The sequence below is a fragment of the Falco peregrinus genome, chromosome 8 (assembly GCF_023634155.1).
Source record: "Falco peregrinus isolate bFalPer1 chromosome 8, bFalPer1.pri, whole genome shotgun sequence".
Taxonomy (NCBI): Eukaryota; Metazoa; Chordata; class Aves; order Falconiformes; family Falconidae; genus Falco; species Falco peregrinus.
Window position 1 is genome coordinate 26582402 of NC_073728.1, and position 19219 is coordinate 26601620.

The 19219-nt window shown below is 64.9% G+C and overlaps 1 protein-coding gene across 6 annotated transcripts; it reads right to left on the reverse strand.

Moving 5' to 3' along the window:
* Positions 1-488: 488 nt before the first annotated feature.
* RUFY4 (RUN and FYVE domain containing 4) lies at positions 489-7824 on the reverse strand. Of its 6 annotated transcripts, XM_055813087.1 has the most exons (12): positions 7736-7818; positions 6829-7040; positions 5769-5830; positions 5285-5391; positions 4798-4923; positions 4418-4524; positions 4119-4262; positions 2115-3414; positions 1927-2033; positions 1198-1344; positions 848-979; positions 489-766 (listed from the first exon to the last, which is right to left on the reverse strand). In XM_055813087.1, exons 3-12 carry the CDS (start codon positions 5812-5814, stop codon positions 664-666), a joined length of 2319 nt encoding a protein of 772 aa, XP_055669062.1. In that variant the 5' UTR covers positions 5815-5830; positions 6829-7040; positions 7736-7818; the 3' UTR covers positions 489-663. The 6 variants fall into 6 exon arrangements, 5 of the variants coding, with proteins under 5 accessions (XP_055669062.1, XP_055669059.1, XP_055669057.1 ...); XM_055813084.1 differs by having other exon boundaries at positions 489-979; positions 6829-6925; positions 7736-7824; XM_055813082.1 differs by having other exon boundaries at positions 489-979; positions 7736-7820.
* Between the last annotated feature and the right edge of the window lie 11395 nt (positions 7825-19219).

A 19219-nucleotide genomic window follows, 5' to 3' on the forward strand; every position in this document is an offset into this window, starting at 1 on the left:
CAAGCATCTCTGTGTAGGGGTCTCATACTGCTCCTCCATTGCCCCTGATCCAGGATCTTGGGGGCCCTAACAATGTGGGCATCAGTAGGTGCCAGCCATCCATGCGCTGGCTCATGGGTGGCTACTGGAGTGCCCCAGAACCCAGGCCGGGAGCCCTGGGGACTCAGGGCTGGGCAGCAGCAGCAGGGGTGCTGGACAGGGACTGCCCGTTACCTTTGCAGCTGGGAAACCTCTTGCCCAAGCGGTTCCTCACAGCCCAGCAGGAAGCCAGGGCTGTTGGCCAAGAGCCATCTGCCCTGTCCCGTAGTAGGGAGGCAGAAGCAGACAGGGCAGATGGTGGCTCAGCCTGGCTGCAGCTGGGACACTCCTTATGGGGACGGTTCCCCCCAGGAGTGCTCAGACACACCCACGCCAGCACTCCCCCACCCCATGCCCAGCCTGGGGGTCAATCCGATGAAGACTGATAGACAACACAGGAGGCACAGGGGTAGCAGGAATGGGTTGTTTTCTTTTTTGTGGACCAGCCACAAGAAAGACCTATCTCAAACCCAAAATGTCAGGCAGCAGGACCTGCCTGCAGGCCCCAGACACCTAGGTACCTGGTAAGCCTGAGACGAGGCAGCCAGGGCAGGGGGTGTCCCAGGCACGGTGCAAGGGCTTGACTCATGTAGCCTGTGGGTGCCTTTGCTGGTAACAAAGCAGGCAGCAGCGCCCCTGCTTGCCCACGTCCACGGAGCATGTGTGGCACACCTTGCCCTGGCACAACCTGTTGAGAGAGTGGGTGGTGAGAGCTCTGCCACCGTGGTGCCATGCTGGTGCCCCCCTCCTGGTGCCTGCCACAGCCCACCTGCAGTTGTACCGCCGGGAGAGGAGTCGGAAATCCTTGTGGCAGCGGGCGCACAGCCCTGCATCATGGGGTGCCGGGCTGGGCTTTGGGGTGTTGATGCCTTCCGTCTTCTGCCACAGGGCATCCTTCTCCCTGCGGGAGGCAACAAATCAGCCCTGGCAGGAACACGCCAGGTGGTGGAGGTCCAGGAGCACGCCCTGGCACCCCAGACCCAAGGTGGGCACGTAAGTCTCCTGAGGTGGTGAGCAGAATGAATTTGCCTGGGCTCTGGTGCCCTCCTCTGGGCAAAGGGGTCTGGACCCCCCTGCCCACACATGGCCCTACACCAGTGGGATCCCTGGGGCTCTCACCGCAGCAGCTCCAGCAGCCGTCCCTTCATGTCGCGGATGAGCTCCTGCTGCCGTGCCTGCTCGGCACCCCGTGTGGCCTCCCGCTCCAGGGCCTCCCTCTGCGCCCGCTGCAGCGCCGATGCCCAGCGCTCACCATCCTGCCGAGCCCTGGGGCAGGGCAGCGGGGAGATCGTCTCCCTGTCACACAGCTGACCATCTCTCCATCCATCCTTGCATCCCTCCCTCCCTATATCTGCTGCCTATCCATCCCCAAGCTGGCTTCCTATCCCCACAGCCACCTTGCCATCTGCAGGGCCAGCCACCCATCTGTTTCCCAGCTGCTCATCTGTCCTTCCCCACATCCATCCCTCTGGCCTTCTGCCCACCCACCCATCCATCTACACACCCCAGATTCATTCCTCTGTTCCTCCATCCTACTAGTCCCAACTTCATCCCCCCGTGTGCCCGCCCATCAAGTTATTCACCCCAAATACATCCCTCCATCCACCTACTCATGCCAAGTTCATTCTTCTACCCCTCTGTGCACCCACCTATGTAGCAGGCCCACAGTGCCCTCCTCTCTCCAGCCCTCCCTCCCCAAATCCTTCCCTCCCTTCCCCTGCCCATCCCCAGCTGCTGCTCCCCTGGGTCCAAGTGGGGTACGGTGGGCGTCCCAGGGGAAACTTTGTGGCCGGTGCGGATGGGGGGGACCTGCTGCGGGGTGATGGGAGCAGGGGGTCCCCGCCTGACCTGCCGAGCTGCTCCCGCAGCTGCGCCACCTCCTGCCGCTGCGCCTGGACTTGCTGCCGGCTCTGCCGGGCCTCCTCGCGCGCCGCCGTGGCCAAGGTGGCCAGGCGCTGTGGGAGAGCGGGGGCTCAACCCTTGCCAACCCCACCCCCCCACACCCCCCGTGGGGTCCCCTCGGGCTTGCCCCATACCATGGCCATGTCGGCGGCCGTGCCGGGCTCCCCCTCCACCTGGGGCTCCGGGGGGGGTTCCTGGGGGCCTCGGGCGAGCTCCAGCGCCCGCCGCAGCGCCTCCTCCACGGCGGCCACCTCGGCCGGGGCACCGGCACCCTCCAGCACGGCCGGCCGCCCCGCCGCCGCCAGCGCCGCCCGGCACTCCCGCAGGCGCGACGCCAGCGCCGCCGCCTCCGCCAGCGCCGCGGCCAGCCGGGCGCCCCGCGCCTCCGCCACCTCCCGCCAGCGTCGCGCCTCCTCCTGCGCCCGCGCCAGAGCCCCCGCGCCGCCGCCCGGCCCCGCCGCCGCCAGCGCCCGCCCCAGGAAGGCGTTGGTCTCCCGCAGCGCCTCGGCCTCCCGCGCCCGCAGCTGGGCCCGCCGGGCGCTGCCCCGCTCCCGCCGCTGGTGCCGCCGCTCCGCCCGCGCCAGCCGGGCCGCCAGCGCCCGCGCCGCTGCCTCCCGCTGCCCCAGCTCGGCCCGCAGCCGCGACACCAGCGCCCGCAGGGACGCCGCCGTCCTGCCGTCCTGCCCCGGCACCGGTGGCGTGGAGCCCGGCGCGCACCCCGTGCCGGGCGGCGGGGACGTGCCGGGCTCCCAGTCACCGTCAGGCTGGGGTGCGCGGCCAGCGCCACGGGCGGCCTCCAGCTCCTCTGCACCCGTGTCCTCCAGCTCCTTCTCGTCCGCCTCTTCATCGTCCTCTTCCACATCCTCCTCCTCTGCCACGTCCTCCTCCACATCCACGTCCTCAACCTCCTCCTCCTCCATGTCCTCTTCATCCTCCTCTTCCATGTCCTCTACCTCCTCCTCCTCCACATCCTCGTCCACCTCCTCTTCCTCCTCCACATCCACGTCCTCTACCTTCTCTTCCTCATCCTCCTCCACCTCCTCTTCCATGCCCTCCTCCACCTCCACCTCCTCTACCTCCTCCCCATCCTCCTCCTCATCCTTCTCCACCTCCTCTTCTTCATCCTCTTCCACATCCTTCTTCACCTCCACGTTCACATCCTTTACCTCCTCCTCATCATCATCATCCTTCTCCACCTCCTCTTTCACATCCCTCTTCACCTCCACATCCTCCTCCGCATCCTCCGCCTCTGCATCCCCTACCTGCAGGGCAGCCAAGGCAGGTGGGCATGGGTGGGCTGGCACCCCACCGTGTGCCACGGTGGGATGGGTAATGCCATTGGGCCATCCATGCATCCCGGTGCAAGTATCATCTGTCTGCAGGGCCGTCTTTGCCAGGCTGCTCCCGGCCACCGGGCTGGGCCGTACCAGTGTCCTAGAGGGGACATAGGGCTCAGGGCCACCAGGTCACTCCCAGGCTGAGCAGGGCACCACCACCCTCCCTTCGAGCTCCCTGGGCATGAGCCAGGCATTGGGGATGGGGAGTGCAGCAGGGCTGGTGACGCTGGGTGGCACCTGGTGACAGGGGATCAGGGATGCTGGTGCTACCAGCCTGGGCACCCACAGAACAGGTGGCACCCAGAGACCCCATGGAGGCTGCAGTGGGAAATTGGGGGCTGCATGTGTGCTTTTGGCAGCGCATGCACATGAGTGTGTAAGCAGCAGAACAGGTGTGAGTGTGCTGGAGTGGCTGCATCTGCGAATGCCCTCCTGCAAGTGTGCCTGGGGGCAAAGGTGTGCACACATACACATATGCCCCCATGTCTCAGATGTCACAGTGTCACGGTGTTGCAGCAGATCTGTGCCTGGGCATGTACTTGGCAGAGGACAGTGGGGGGGGGGGGGTGGTGTGCAGGCACATGTGACATGTTCATAGGCACAGGCATAGCATGCATGCTGGCACAAGTGTCTGTGCCTGCCTGGGGCCATGTATGGAGGGCTGGCACAGCTAGGGTGGCACATGGGGTCCCAGATGGTGGGGCAACGCCTGCGTGCTGCTTCGTTATGCTGAACCCCAGGTGCCCCTGACGTCCCCAGCACCCTTGATGTCCCCGGTGCCCCCTGTGTCCCCAGGCTCACTCAGAGAACATGGGCCAAGCAGTGTCCAGGTCAGCCCTGTGGAGGGCCAGGTGGAAGGTGACACAGTCCAGCTCGTAGAGGCTGCCCAGGATCTCGGCCCGGCGCTGGGGGCTCAGGAAGGGACTGCGGGCGTAGTACCACTCACTGCATACACAAAATGAGCTCATGAACTCCTCTGTGCCCCGGGCGAGCACATGCACCTTGCAGCACCCTTACTGACTGGATGCTGCAGGGTGCTGCCCGCCCTGGCTGTGCCCACCAGCACCATGAACATCTCCTGCCTGTGCCCCTGCTCTCACCGGAGGTTCTCAGTGTCGAGGAGGCAGAGCTGCAGGGACTCTGCCAGCTGCTGGTGCACCAGGCAGTACCGCAGGAAGGCTCGGCCCCTGCCCACGGGGGTCTTCAGCTGCGGGGAGAAGGGGTTATCCAGCATTGCCATGCCAGTCTGCCCCCTCCACGCCAACCCCCCCAGCCTACTGGGGGGAACAGGGCCTCCAGGGACAGGGCTGGGGGGCAGCGGAGACCCCAGAGGGGAGAAAACCCATTATAGTGCCAGTGGGTGAACCCTTGGTACCCAAGTGAGTGTGTGCTGGTGCACAAACGCATATGCACCCACAAGCAGAAGCGCACACACGTGTGCGTGTGCAAGCCCCCAGGTGCCCTGCCAGCCCATGCCCACCTTGTCCAGGGAGGTGACGAAGCGAATGCCCTCGTGCTCCTGCCGGCGCTGTGCCAGGCCCTGGCACAAGAAATCCCAATAGTCCTTGCGCTGCCCAAAGAAGCTCTTCTTCTCCTTGAGGTCAAACTGGCAGAGACACAAACTTGGGCTTGCTTATTTGGGGGAGTCCCCTGTCCCCTCAATGTGTCCCCTGTGGGGCTGGGATCCAGCCAGCTTCCCCAGCAGAATGAGTCTCAGTGTCCCCTGGCTGTCTCCTCTTTGCTGGCTCTGTGCCTCAGTTTCCCTTTTGCAGTATGTGCAATTACACATGCAGACATGGATGAGCCTGATCCAGGTGCTTACATGGCTGGGGATGCCCAGGGCTGGACAAAGCCAGCTGGGGTCATCTCAGCCCCCTGAAACAGCCAGCATGGGGACCCGTCTGCTCTCAACTGTGCCCCAGGGGAAACTGAGGCAGGGAGTGACAGGGACAGATGAGCAGCAGTACCTGAAGGAGGAACTCCAGCTGGGCACAGAGGCTGTGCAACTCCCGGCTCCCGTCTGTCACTGGCAGGTTCTGCTCCCGGTAGCTGCGGTTCAGCTCGTCCACAGTCTCTGCAGGATGGCAGAGCTGAGCTGGCACAGCCCTGCCCAGGCAGTGGGCACCCTGCCCCATCCCACCCCAGCTCCTCGTCACCTCCCAGCTCCCAGCCCTGGGGATTTCTGCCAGCGGGTGAAAGAGGAACTGCCCTGGGATGAAACTGGGGAGTGAGGGACACAGGTACCCGCTGGGCACTGCTGGTCTCCTGGGGCTGATGGCGAGGATGGGAGCAGGTGGCAGTAGCAGGGCTGGCACTGGGGGGCTCTGGAGCACCCCTGGCAGTGACCGCTCTGCTGCTCCATGGGCTGGATGTGAGGAGGGACCCGGCACAGCCAGGGTGGGATGTGCCATGCAGGGGACACACTGTCAGGGGACAGGCTGGCACACTTACTGTGCAGGTCCTTGATGATACGGTTGAGCTCCCCGTCTCCTGCCATGGCTGTCCCCGGGGGTCTGCAAAGGCAGGGGCAGCACTGAGAAGTGCCAGGCTGGCACTCACCTGGCACCCCCAAACTCTCTGCCCCAAGAAATGGGTCTGCCCCCCCAGCTCCACCCCAGAGCTGCCTGCTTAAGGTAAGAGGTGGTGAGCTCAGACACCCCCTTTCCCTGCCCACATCTTCCCCACTACATGGGGTAGGGGGTATGGGGTGGGCAAAGGTGTCCCATCCCATACCCCCTTAGTTGTCCACATTCCCTGTCCCAAAATGATGCCAGCCTCTGCCCCCATTCCTTAGGGGGTTCCTGAGGCTGAGTCTCCACCCCAGCCCCCACCCCAGTGTGTCCCTGTCCTCATCCCTCTCCCCATCCCCCAGGATCCAGGATGTGGGTTTGGCATGGGGGAAGCACTGCCTTTGCTTCTGCTCTCGCTTCCCTTACTTACACCATGAACAGTGTGTGGGGATCCTGGGGGGCTGAGGAAGGGGGGCACACAGCCCCCAGCATGAAGCCCCCCAAACTGATCTTCCCCCCAGGCAGAGCCCCCTGGCACAGCATGCTGCCTATAGGGCTGGCACGGGGTTTGGGAGTGTTGTGGCCATGGGGTGGGGGGGCAGGTGGCACAATGCAGTAGGGTGTTTTTGAGGGGTGGTGGGTGGCAACCTGGAGATAGGGCAAGGGACAGTGCCCATGGAGGTGGCAGGTCCGGGGCTTGTCACCGCAGCAGGTGGTGGCTGGGCACAGGGCTGGGGGAGTACACGTGTGTGTGCAGGGCAGGGGCCGTGTGTGCTCACAGGAGCGTGTGTGCACAAGTGTGCACAAGCATGCATGAGTGCTCTGTACCCCCACCCCCCCACACCCCCCCATGGCAGAGTGGCTCAGCAGGCAGAGCAGGACACGGGACTCCTGATGCCTGAGTTCCCGTCCTGGTGCCCTTGGATGACCTTGGACAAGCCATCTACCCACCAGCCCACCCTGCCCATGCTTCGGTTTCCCCTGGAAGAGGAGCCCCTTACCTGTGGCTGGGAGCTGTGGGATGCCCCAAGGTGTTTGCTGGGTGCCAGGGGGGACGCTGCAGTGTGCCTGTGCCCACGCCGTGCCTGCCTGCTTCTCCTTTTGTACCTCAGCCAGGAGGAAGTGTGGGAGGCTGGGGGGGCTGCAGGAGCCACCCCCAACGAGCTCCACATCACATCAGGCACTGTGGCTTGGTCCCCCAACACCCAGCTCCCTGGTTTGGGAGGTGCCAGTCTTGGGGAGGAGTCCAGTGAGGCTGGTCCCTCCGTGTAGCCCCATGGTGTGGGGGAAGGACAGTGCCAGGCCTGGGGGTGACCCTGATGCCCTTGCACGCAAATGGTGCTTGAGAGTGCTTTGAGGGACCCCTCTGCAGTTTTTGGGGACAGGGTCTGGGACCCATACCCAGCTAGCAGCAGCCCCTAGCACAGTATTCCCCCTCCCATGCACAACAGCCCCCAGGGGCAACAGCCCCTAGTCACAGAGATACCCCCTTCCAGAAGCTGCAGCCCATTCCAGCAAGGCCCACAGCCCCCCTTGGACATCTGCCCCCACATGGGGGCTATGCCCCTAAGCCCAAAGCCTGGGTGTAAACTCTTCCCGGGGCACCCAAGGCCCCCCCTTGCAATGTATGCCTGGGGGGCCCCCAGCCTGGCAATGCCTCTCAGCCACCATGCCCGTCCCCCTTTGTTGTGCCAGCCCTGTCCTGTGAGTTTCTTCTGCGGTGGGGACTAAATCTGCTGGCAGGGGGGCAGGTGGGATGCCAGCTCACCCTGCCAGTGCCCCGCATGGGGACCCACTGCCATCCTGCTCCCCAGCACTGTCTAACTTGCTGGATGCCCTCAGTGACACCCAGCTGCCCCCACATCCTGCTGCCCACTGCACCCACCTCACAGCACCCACTGCCCCTACCTGTGCCACCCGGGGGGCCAGGGGGGTACCCGCCTCCCCCAGGCCAGGCCTCGGCTCAGCTCCAAAGCGAAAGTAGGAAGTGATGCTGAGCGGGAGCCTGGGCCTCCACACAACCTCCCGGCTCCTGGGGGCGGGGGGTTATGTTGGGCCGTGGGGTGCCCCTGAGCAGCTAGAGGGCACGAGGGAACTGGTGGCAGTGCTTTGGGTGACCCCAGCCTCCCCAGCACCCCCTTGCTCCATGCCACCCCGCAGTGGGTGGTGCTGCGGGCATGGAGCACAGCACCCCACGTTGGATGGGGGGTGGGGTGGATGGGTAGACGGAGGCAGGGTGGTGGAGCATCACCTCACTGTGCCAGGGAGATGCATATGTGTGTGCACACATGTGTAAGATTGCATCTGTGTGCAGGCTGCGTGTGCACGGCTATGTGTGTGCACATGTAGGTGCAGGCAGTATACATGTGGCAGGCACGGGCATGGGGCTGAGGGCACCCATGTGTGCATGTACACACATGCATATGCCCACGGTTGCACCTACCTGCTCCATGCCAGGCACCCCACGGGCAGGACACTGATACCCACAGGGGGGCTGTGCCCCTGCCCACCCCTTGCTGGGGTGGGTGCCACCCCACTGCAGCACCCTGGCAGCAGGATCCCCTGTCCTTGCCCCAGCCAAGGGCCAGGGCCAGGGTGCCGGGGGCTGGGGAGGGGAGAAGACGCCTGCCCGTCCTTGGCGCGGGTGCAATTCAATTAACGAGGCCTGGCCCTTGTTCAGCACAGCCAATAAAGCTAATGGCCCTGCACAGGCCTGGCGCTGCCCGGCGGGGGGGTTTGGGGGGCCATCTGCTAATTAAATGGGGGTGGGGGACAATGGAGCCAGCAGTGATGTCACCTCATTGGTGCTCAGGGTGGGGGGCTGTACCCTGGCATACACTGGCACCCCCTGCCCGCCAGCCCTCTGCCAGCCCCCAGGGTGCCAGGCAGGGTGTGGAGGACAGCCATGAAGTGTGTGGGACCCCCAGAATTCCCTGCCTGCCATGTCTCTCCCTGGCACTGCTGCTCGTTAGGAGCCTTCCTGAGTCAAACGCAATTAGTACTCAGGCCTGGCATGGCTGCTGCCCACGCTTGGGCGCTGGCACTGGCAGCCACCCCACAGGGACAGGTCCTTGCCCAGCATCACTGCCGCATCGCAGTGGCATCTGGGGATGCTGCCGCCAGCCCCCCTTGGCACCACTGCAATGGGTGTCTGTGTGGGTGCACCTTGTCCCCCTGCCCTGTGTAAACCTTGTGGTAGGGTGGGGGTGCCCACAGCTGTGTGGGGGTGTCCTGTGGCAAGAGGGTCCCCTGGATAACACCGTGCCCACGGCGTGGTCCATCAGCCAGGCACCCTTTGGAGAGGGGACCCCAATGGAGGGGGCTGGATGGGGGGTTCCTGAATGTGTCCTCAGGCTTCTTGGGAAGGAGAGAGGCTTAGTGGGGTGCCAAGGGGGCTGGCAGAGGGGCAGGGAAGCCCCTCCATGTGCAAGCACTGCCATTTAGGGTTTAGGGTGGGCAGGGGGTTCTGCATGGAAACTGAGGCAGTGTCGGGGTGGGGAGTCGCGGGTTGAGCTGTGACCGAACCCAGGTGTCCGGGCTCCTCCAGCTCCAAACCAGAGGGGGCTGGAGAGGGGGCAGCTGCTGGGGTCTGGCGTCCACCCCAGGGGATGCCGTGCCCGGGGGCAGGCAGGGGAGCCCGGGGGGCGCCGAGCCCCGTGTGCAGAGAGGAGGAGGAGGCGGCGGAGGAGGGGGAGCGTGGCGGAGCTGGCTCCTACCCAAGCACTGCAGGACATGGGCGGGCACGGTGCTCCCTGCCTGGCTGCCAGCGCGCAGGCGACGCTGGGGGACCGGCGGGGGGAGAGGGCCCGGTGGGACCGCAGCCCCCCAGCCCGTCGCCGCGCGGCCCCGTGCCCACCGCCGGGCACCTCCTGGGCACTGCCCGGGCACCGGACCTTGTTGCAGCCGGGGAGAGGCACGGCTGGGTTCGGCCGTCCCCCCCGAGTGCGCCGTGGGCAGGGGTCGGCCCTGCGCACCCCACCGGCCGGGTGACCCCCGGGCAGGGGCACCATGACCCGGCTGAGCTGGTGCTTTGTCACCTTGGTTCGCTGGGGGAAGTCCTTGGTGTCCTGCCTCCTGCCCCTCCGTGCCTGCCGCCGCCGGGAGGTAAGCAGGCACCGCCGGGCACTGCGTTAGGGTTAGGGTCTGCAGGGGGGCATGGAGATGGGGTGGGCTCCGGTGGGTGCAGGGGGAGGGGGGTACAGGCTGGCACTGGCCCTGCCTCGTGAGGGCAGCGGTGGGTTAAACCGAGCATATGCATGCCAGGGTGCCGGGCATGTCCTTTGTCCCTCCTTGTGTCCCCCCACAGCGTGGCACTGTGACCCTCTGCCCCCAGCCCTGTCCCATGTAACCCGCACCTGCGGGCCCTTGCAGTGCCCAGCTGGAGGGGGTCTGCTGGGATCTGCTGTACAGCGTTTCATGAGAAGGGATCTGCTGGGCTCCTCCAGTGTCCTTACAGAGTGAATGCAGAGGTGGGGGGTGTCCCTGTGTCTTTACAGCACTCACAACAGGGGGACCCCTGTGCCCATAAAGGACCCAGCATGTGGGATCCCTGTGCCCATAAAGTGCCCAGCATGTGGGATCACTGTGCCTGTAAGCACTTGGCACTGGAAAGCTCTGTGCCCGTAAAGTCATCAGTTTGGGTGGGATCCCTGTGCCCAGAGAAGCGCCCAGCATGAGGGACCCCCATGTCCACAAGCAACTGGCATGGGGCATCTCTGTGCCCATCGGCACCTGGTGTGTGTGGGATCCCTGTGCCAAAGGACTGTCCCACATGGGAGATCCCTGTGCCCATGCAGTGCCTGGTGTGGGGACCCATCCTGCTCTGCTACCCATGCTGGGGAAACTGAGGCAGGGAGGGGAGAGGCTGGTGGAGGACGCGGGGCTCCCACTGCACCACCCTCACTTTGTTCCTTAACCTTTGGGAAGCTGCCCCATGTCTGGTGGGATGGCATGGGCCGCTCCGGCTGCACTGTGCCAGCAAGGCAGGTGCCAAAGCCACCTCTGGACAGTGCCTGGGGGAGTGTCACTGCAGGCCAGTATGTGCCAAGGCAGGGACCCAGCCTGGAGGAGGGAGAGGCCCCTGGCTGCCTGGGCACCCCAGCACATGCTGGGGATGTAGGACCGTGAGCTGCTGGGAGCATGGGGGGGGGGGGGGTGTGTGCTCAGGGCTGTGGGTGGCACTGATGAGGTGTGGGGAGGCAGTTGTGTGGCCCTGTGTCCATGTGTCCCCGATATGGTCTGAGAACAGGGACTCATGTGTAACACATGCCTGCTTGTGCATGTGTGTGTTCACAAGTGTGCAGGTGGGACAAGGGTGAAAGCGAACTGCAGCTCGTGTGGGTGTGGGTGCACAGCAGGTCTCTGGGGAGCTGCCATGGGGTGTGTGTCCCTGTGTGGGTGCGTGTGCATGCCCCTGGCATATGTGTGTGTGCTGGGTGCAGGAGCAGTGGGGCTTGGCGCTGGTGTGAGCTGTTAGAGGGGTGCTCCCCAGCCCATCCTGCGCCCAGATGGCCCCCTCCACGGGTGCCCACCTGCCACACGTGACATGGGCTGTATGTGTGGTGTGTGTGAGTGTGCCCCAGTGTGTACACAATGAGGGTGTGTCTGCAACATGTGTGTGCCCTGTGCACCCAAGGGCAGTGTGGGGACAGCTCTGCTGGAAGGTGTGGGGGCCTCTGGGGACATGGTAGCTCCAGGAGGGGACACACAAAAGACTGCTGCCAAGGCCGGCCTTGCACTGGGGGTACATGCCCACACCAGTGGTACCCATGGGGGGGTATCCCTGGGCTAAGTGCCCTTGTCTGTGTCCCCCCACACCCTGCTGAGAAAACAAGCCCTAAATGATGCTCACTGGCAGTGTCCCTTGTGGCTACCCTGTCCCTGTTGCATGACCCTTGTCCCTGCCCTTCTGAGGGGCCCAGGCTTGTCATGGCACTGAACGAGAGGGGGTGATTTATGGGGCGGGTGGGGACACCCTTCTCCACTGGGGCTTTCATTTGTGGGCAGTAACGAGGTTTGATTAATGACAGCTATAATGACGTGTGTGCGTGCGTGCATGCGTGCGCCTTGTGCCTGTGTGCATGGATGGGCACTCTCTGCCTGTTTAGTGCTGTGAGCAGGATCAGGCCCCCCAGCCTCTCTCCCTGGGCCTGGTTGTCATGGGGGAACGGGGGTGCTGTCCCCATCTGTCCCCTGTCCAAGCTAGCACATTCCCACAGGGGTACTCCTACCATGGGCATATTGAAGCAGTGGTGCAGAGAGTGTTGGGCTGGGGATATTTTGGGGGGGGGGGGGCTGCAGTTTGAGGGCGTCAGATTACCACCCCAGTGCCTGGGAAGGGCAGCTGCCCCATCCCACCCTGCCCTTCCTCTCCGGGCTGGCAGCTGTATGCAATTTATAGATGGGAAACTGAGGCATGAGGAGTGGGGGCATTACAGTGCCCACGTCCCCACCGTGCCCAGGTCCCCATACCGGCTGTGGCTTGTCCTGCTTGCGTGTCCTTCCCGCCGGCGCGTCCCCCACCCTGACTCACTCCCTCGTGGTCATGGCCAGTTGAGCACAAGTTTCCACGCTGGAGCTGGAGTCAGTGCTGGTGTGGGGGGACCGTGTGCTGCCTGGCCAAGCCACCCCAGGAAGGGCTGGGGTACTCCCCTGCAGAACCCACCCCCGTCAGGGCCACGGACTGCCAAGCCAAGCCAAGCCAAGCCAAGCCAAGCCAAGCCAAGCCAAGCCACTGTCCATCCTGCTTGGAAGTTGTTCCCCCTGGCTGAGGCCCCCCCGGCTCGGTGCATGGATGTCCGCCCATCCCTCCCTGTCTCCTATCCTGGGACCACCCAGGGGACACAGCTGGGGGGGATGGGGGGGGACAGGACACCCTGCCTCAGGACCCGCTGGAGGCCTGAGGAGGGATGGAGTGAGGGGGTGGCGGGTGCCCCCCGGGTCAGCGGAGGAAATGGATCCCAAATGTGTGCGGGGGAAGAGGGGGGCCGGGACAAGGCACAGCCTGCTCTGACCCCCCGAGTCCCGCAGCCTCTCTGCTGCGGTGAGGGGGTCCCGGCCGCCCCCTGGGCCACCTCGGCCGGGATGTCGGTGGGGGGCTTTGCCGTGCCCCTTCTCCCCCCGGCTGGAGGGGCGGCCAGGGGCCGGGCCGGGCCGGGCCGGGGCGGGGCGGGCGGGCGGAGCGAGGGGGCCGGGGGGCTCGGCCGGCCGGGGGGCCGCGCCGCGGGCAGCATGACCGGGCTGTGCCTCTCCTGCCTGCTCTGGGTACGGCCCGCCGCGCCCGCACCGGGAGCACCGGGGGCACCGGGGGGAGCGGAACAGCAGCGCGGTGGGGCCCGGCAGCGGGGCTGGTCCCGGGGACGGGCGGTGGATGGGGCTGGTTGCGGGGGGGACCGGGACAGAGCGGGGGCGTTTGCACGGGGCCGGGGCGGAGCGGGAGCGAGGGGAGCCGGCTGTGCTGGATCGGGACCGGGACCGGGACCAGGACCGGCTCGGGGGGGGACCAGGACCGAGCGGAGAGGAGAAGGGACGGACGGACGGGGTGGGGCTGGGGGGACCGGACCGGGAGAGGGGCCGGGAGGAGCCCCAGGGAGCGGGGGGAGCGGAGCGGGACCCAGCCCGGGAAGGCGGTGGCGGTGGGCACCGGGCTGGGGGTGCATGAAGGGGGCGACCGGAATGGGATGCAGGACAAGGACGTTGGACCGGGGGTGGTGGTGGCGGCTGTGGAGGGGGTGTGTGGGGTTGGGGATGGGGAGGGTGGGGGGCTGGTCCCCCATGCCACCCAGCCTGCGGCACCAGCCGGGGGCCCCCACCAGTCCCCCGGTTTGAGGCTCTGCTACCCCACAGGAGGGGAGGGAAACTGGGCAAACTGGGGAGGGGGTCCAGTTAGTGCTGGGGGTTTGGGGCTCTGCATCCCCCCTCCCTGTCACCAGGATGAGCTGGCCCCGGGGCACAGTGGGGGGTGAAGTGCTGAGTGGCCCCAAGCCCACAGGACTAGACCCAGGTGTCCCAGTGTCCCCCACCCACCCCAGCTTTGCAGCCTCAGGGGAACTGGGTGTCCCAGTCCGTCCGTCCCCGTCCCCCGTTATCGCCCCCTGCCCCGCTGCACCTCTCTGCAGTGCTGGGCAATGAACCCAGGCCTCCCAGCTCCTGATTAATCTGGCATCTCTCCCCAGTGCCTCTTCCAGCCCAGGACACCTGGGTCCCCTTCCAGCCTCCTTGTGTCTGCAAGTTGGAGGGCCCATGGCCAGAGATGTCTGTGCCACCCCCCCCCCTGCACCGTGTGGGGGCTGGCTCCTGGAGGTGGGTGCCCATGGTTGGGTACCCAGGTCACATCCCCAAGAAGCCCCCTGGCCTCCCCATGTGTCCCACCAGCAGTTCCCAGCCCTGGGGGCAGGGAAGCTAACTGGGATCCTGCCAGTATGGAGCTGGGACAGGGTTTTTTCATAGGATGAGCTGGTTCCCTGGCCAGCAGGAAGGCATTGGGTGGGCAAGGTGCCCCCCTGGCAGCAGGGAGTTGGGGGCGTAAAGTTGGCTTCTGGGTTGGCAGCCCCCTGGCATGGGGATGGTGTTGGCAATAGGACAAGCAGAGGGGGCTCTTTGGGTTGGGAACAGGGGGGAGGCAGCTCTTCATCTAGCGAGGATAATTGCTGTTAATGAAGCAGGCCCATGCTAACGTGGTGCCAGGGCAGGGTGGGGGGTAAATGCGTGGGAGACGGGCATCCCGGCTGGGTTCCTGGGAGCGGGGGGCCAAGGCCTCTTCCCGGGGCACCCCGCAGCAAAGATGCTGCTTTGCATATGCAAACGAGCTCATGGCATCGTTTGGCCTCTCTGTCACCCAGCAACTGTGGCGTGGGAGCTCTCAGCCCGGGGAGCTTTTCCCACGTCTGCTGGATGGGCGACGACACGCCTGTGCACATGCATGTGCATGCATGCGTATACATATAGCTGTGTGCCCCTCGTCGTAGGGGTGGTGACTACCACCACCACCACTTTGTAGGGTGGCACAAGTGCTGGGGGCTGCTGAGGAACCAGAGAGTGGCCCTGTGGGAGCAGGTGTGTGTAGAAACTTATGAGTGTGCACACAATTGCACATGGATTTGCATGTGGGAACGTGGAACTCAGCCCACGTGTGTGCTGCTGCTGTGGCTGGTTGCGATGTGCATGCTTGCACACACTTGCACACTCACCGGTGTGCATGTACATGCAATGCCCTGACACATGTACACAAGGCTGTGTGTAGCAGGCGCAGCACCCTCACAGCTCCAGGGGTGTTTGCATGCATGCATGCTGGCCTGTGTGTGGTCCTTCTGCCTGTCCATGAGTGCACTGGGGAAACTGAGGCAGGGAGGTTTTGCAGGGAGATACCTGGCACCCCAACACTTTGACTTTGGCACCATCCCCCCCGGCTCTGGTGCAGTGTTGAGGCCAGAGGAGAGCGGGGTGCCCGAGTGAGGGGAGGCTGCCGGGCCTCTGCTTAATCTCATTAGTCTTGGCATGAAAAGGCGGATTTATGGGGGCTCATGTCTTCATCTGGCGGCGGGTGAGTGGGCAGGGCAGGCACACTGCCAGGAGGTCCCCTCCTCCCAAACACTGCAGGGGGGTGGGGGGTGTCAGGAAGGGTACTGGCTGCTTGCAGCTATGCCAGGCCCCCTGCTCCGCCCTCAGCACCCATGCATGAGCACACGTACATGCTTGCACGCTCATACCCCAGTGCCTGCACAAGTCTGGATCCATTCTGCACTCACACTTGCAGCATCAGCCTCCCCCTGCCACCCTTCTGGCAGCCCCTGCACATAACAGGGTATGTACATGTGTGTTTGCACACTTATCTGTGTATTCACACACATACATGCAAACACATCCATGCACGGACACGTTTACGTAGGTGCATTCATGTGCTTATGTGCATACAAGTTTGCACACACATACGTGCATACAAGCATGTGCACCTCCCCGTGTGTGCGTACATACACACTTGTGCCTGCACACGTGCTCACAGAAACGCTTATGCGTAGGCAGGCATTCACAGGGACACGTGTGCGAATGCACCAACATGCAGGGATGCGCAAATGCACACACCGCGCGTGCACACACACACGTATGTGCACGCACACGTGCTCAGACACCGGTGGACACGCGTGCACGCAGGTGTGGCGGTGCTTAGCTGTGCGCATAGTATACACAGGCGCGTGCGCGTGCACGCACACGCGCACGGCCCTCCGGCGCGCACCGCCAGGGGGCGGCAGAGACTATTTAAAGGGGCCGCCGCAGCGCGGGACGGGGCATTAGCCCTTGCCCACCGGGGCGCGAGCCCAGGTCCCATCCCCGCCGTGCCCACCGCCCCACGGCCCCGGTCCTGCCGCAGAAGGCGCGGCCTCGGGTGATGGTGTGCAAGGGGAGGGCACATTTCTTCCGGGGAGGGGGGGTGGAGGATGACCCCTTGCCCAGAGGGAAACTGAGGCAGGGTAGGACTGAGTTCCCCAGTCTCCGTGCCACCTCGGTCCCGCTGACAAAGCCCTGTGTCTCCCCCAGCCTCAGGACCTGGAGGCCCCCCTGGAACACAGCTTCGAGATGACGAGCTTCAAGAAGGTGAAGGCATGTGGGATCTGCCGGCAGGCCATCACGCGCCAGGGCAGCACCTGCCGAGGTGAGCCGGGGGCGTGGGCATGCACGTGTGGAAGGGGGTGTGTTGAGGGGTCAGGCCATCAGGGGGTGCATGTGTGTGCCTGTGCGTACAGCTGTGTGCACAAAGGTGTGAAGGTGGGAACACCTGCCTATGCTAACCTGTGCGCACGTGTGTTAGCGGGGGAGCCTGTGGGTGTGCAAGAGTGTGCGTGGTGCCTTTGTGGGTGCGAAGGTGGCTGGAAAGTAGCGGGGGCCTGTGGAGGCACTTGCCTGTGTGCGTGTGGCCATGTGCCAGCTGCATGCACATGCAGCGAGTGTGCAACTGTCATGTCATGCGTCGGTGCATACATGCAGGTCTGTGTGCACGGGCGGGTGCTCGTGCCCTCTGTTGTGCTCACTGCCTGTGGTGCCTGGTGGGACACAGGCGGTGCTGCGGCCTCTCGCACGTGTGTGGTGTTGCCAAGCCCCGTGCAAGGGGTGGCGGTCGGAAACCCTGCTGCTGTGGGAACAATGCAGCTTCCTGCGCTGCAGGAAACAGCCCCAAGGGGGAACAGGGCCGGGGGGGTGACTGTGGCGGGGGCCACGCTGCACAGGAACCCTGGTGTACCCTGGGGATGGGACATGTGGCTTTGCAGGGCTGCCCAGGCATGGTGCCCTGTATAATAAGCATCTGTCCCCAGCAGTGGCAAACACAGGCCTGTGCTGACCATGTGCACATACCATCAGCAGGGGCGTGGGTGTGAGCGTGCAACAGCAGCAAGCGGGCAGGAGGGGCAATTGCACTGGCAGCACCCCCATGGTGCTCCTGTGCACGCTGGTGCACATGCGAGGCCTTGGGAGACGTGTTTGTGCACAGCCTCCCCTTCATACCATTAACCCCTGGGCACTGGGGTTTGCACACACACATGCTTCCTGGCACGTTGGCACCAGGGAGGATGGCTCGTGCGTGTGGGTGTGTGCCCGAGTGCCACGTGCATGTGCACATGATGCTGTGCTGGTGCCACCCAGAGTGTGCATGTGTGTGTGCAAGTTGTAGGCATCTGTGTGCATGTGTGCATGTCCCAGCAGCCTGTGCCCAGTGCCAAGGGGCTCCATGCCCTGCAGCATGTGGGGTGCTCACAGGCTGACCCCAGAAATACTCCCTCTCCTGCCCCCACTAACCCTCTCTCCCTTGTCCCTCCCCCAGGCTGCAAGCTTTCCTGCCACACCAAGTGCCAAGCCAAGGTAAGGCCAGCACCCTCAGGTGTGCCCTTCCCTGCTTGGGGAGCACTGGGGACTCGGAGGGGGGATGCCACTTTCCACCCAGCTGACCCCACTGGATGGGCACCCAGACGGGCTGGTGTCTGTGAGCTAGTCATGGTGGCACTGGTGTCACCAGTGGGTAAGGTTGGCGGTGCCATTATGCTGCCTGGCTGCTGATGGCACATACCTGTCTAGGTACAGGGCTGGGTTTTGGGGTGCAGCCCAGCTCAGAGGTGGCAGGGATCTGTGCCCCAGCGCCTGGAGCAGGATACCCTTTGCCAGGGTGGCTGCTTGCTGCATGTGGGTGCCATGCGCCGTGGCTGAGCACTGCTGGCAGCACGCACGCAGGCTGGGCACCTCTCCTGATACCCAGCGCCGGCAGGGGCGGATCTCACTGGCAGGAGGGAGTGGAGCCAAGGATGCCCGGTGGTGATGTCCGGCTGTCCGGCTGCTGCGCCAGTGGAGGGGGACCCTACGGCAACCCAGGTTCTCCAGGGAGACAGAGGTGGGCACGGTGCCTGCCACCAAGCTGCCAGGGCAGGGGAGGCTGTGCTTTCCTGAATCCCTGGGGAGGCATGTGTGCCAGCCGGCTCTGGGGCTGGCATCTCAGGCGGGAAGAGGCTGGCGCACCCCGGGCAGGCAGCGGCGTAGGCTGGGACGTGTCCGTGCCCATGCCGGGCTGGGCAGGGAGGGAGAGGAAAGGCCTGGGGAGGGGGGGGGGCGGGGAAGGGGGGAGCTGTGCCGCGGGCCAGGCACGCGTTGGGCTTTGCCGGGTGCTGCGGCGTGGGTGGCGGTGTGGGGCAGGCGCTGGGAGCAGCCCAGGCACCAAGCCCTGGCCAGGGTGTTGGAGGAGGTGGGGGCTATGGGGGCACCTTGGGGACATGCCTGGAACCCTGGGCCCTGAGTGGGCAAGACAGAGGTGGCCAGGAGGTTTGGTGGGGCTGTGCCACCCTGGAGACCCTGTGCCGCCCTGGGGAACCCTATGCCATCTTGGGGACTTTGCCATCCCAGGACCCTGTGTCAGCCTTGGGACCCTGTTCTGAAGACGCCCAGGGGCTGGGGCCAGAGGAGGTGGCTTTGCCTTGATGCTGGGATGCCGCAGAGGGAGGCGAGGGGGGCACGGGGTGGGGGGATGTCTGCAGTATGGCAGGTGGTGGCAGGGTGCATCTGCCAGTGGTTTCCAGGCAGGAGGGAGTGTCGGGAAGCACATGCGTCTGGGCGTTCGCCCAGTGGGGATTCTCTGATGTCTGATACGGAGTGCACTAAGAGGAGGGTCACACCAGGGTCCCAGCATCTGGGTAGCCTGTGTGCAGGGGCAACCCATGGCTTGCTCCTGCAGCCGGCTGTGTTTCATTAGCCTCCATCACCCTTCCCACACTCTTTGGAAGCTGGAGCCCCCTCAGTGGGGCCGGCTAGCTGAGGGGTGTGCTGCTAGGGGGGTGCGTGCGTGGGGCCAGGGCCAGGGGCCTTCTGCGGAGCTCCTTTGGGCCAGCGCCCAGGGAGGGGCTCCTTCGGCTGGGCAAG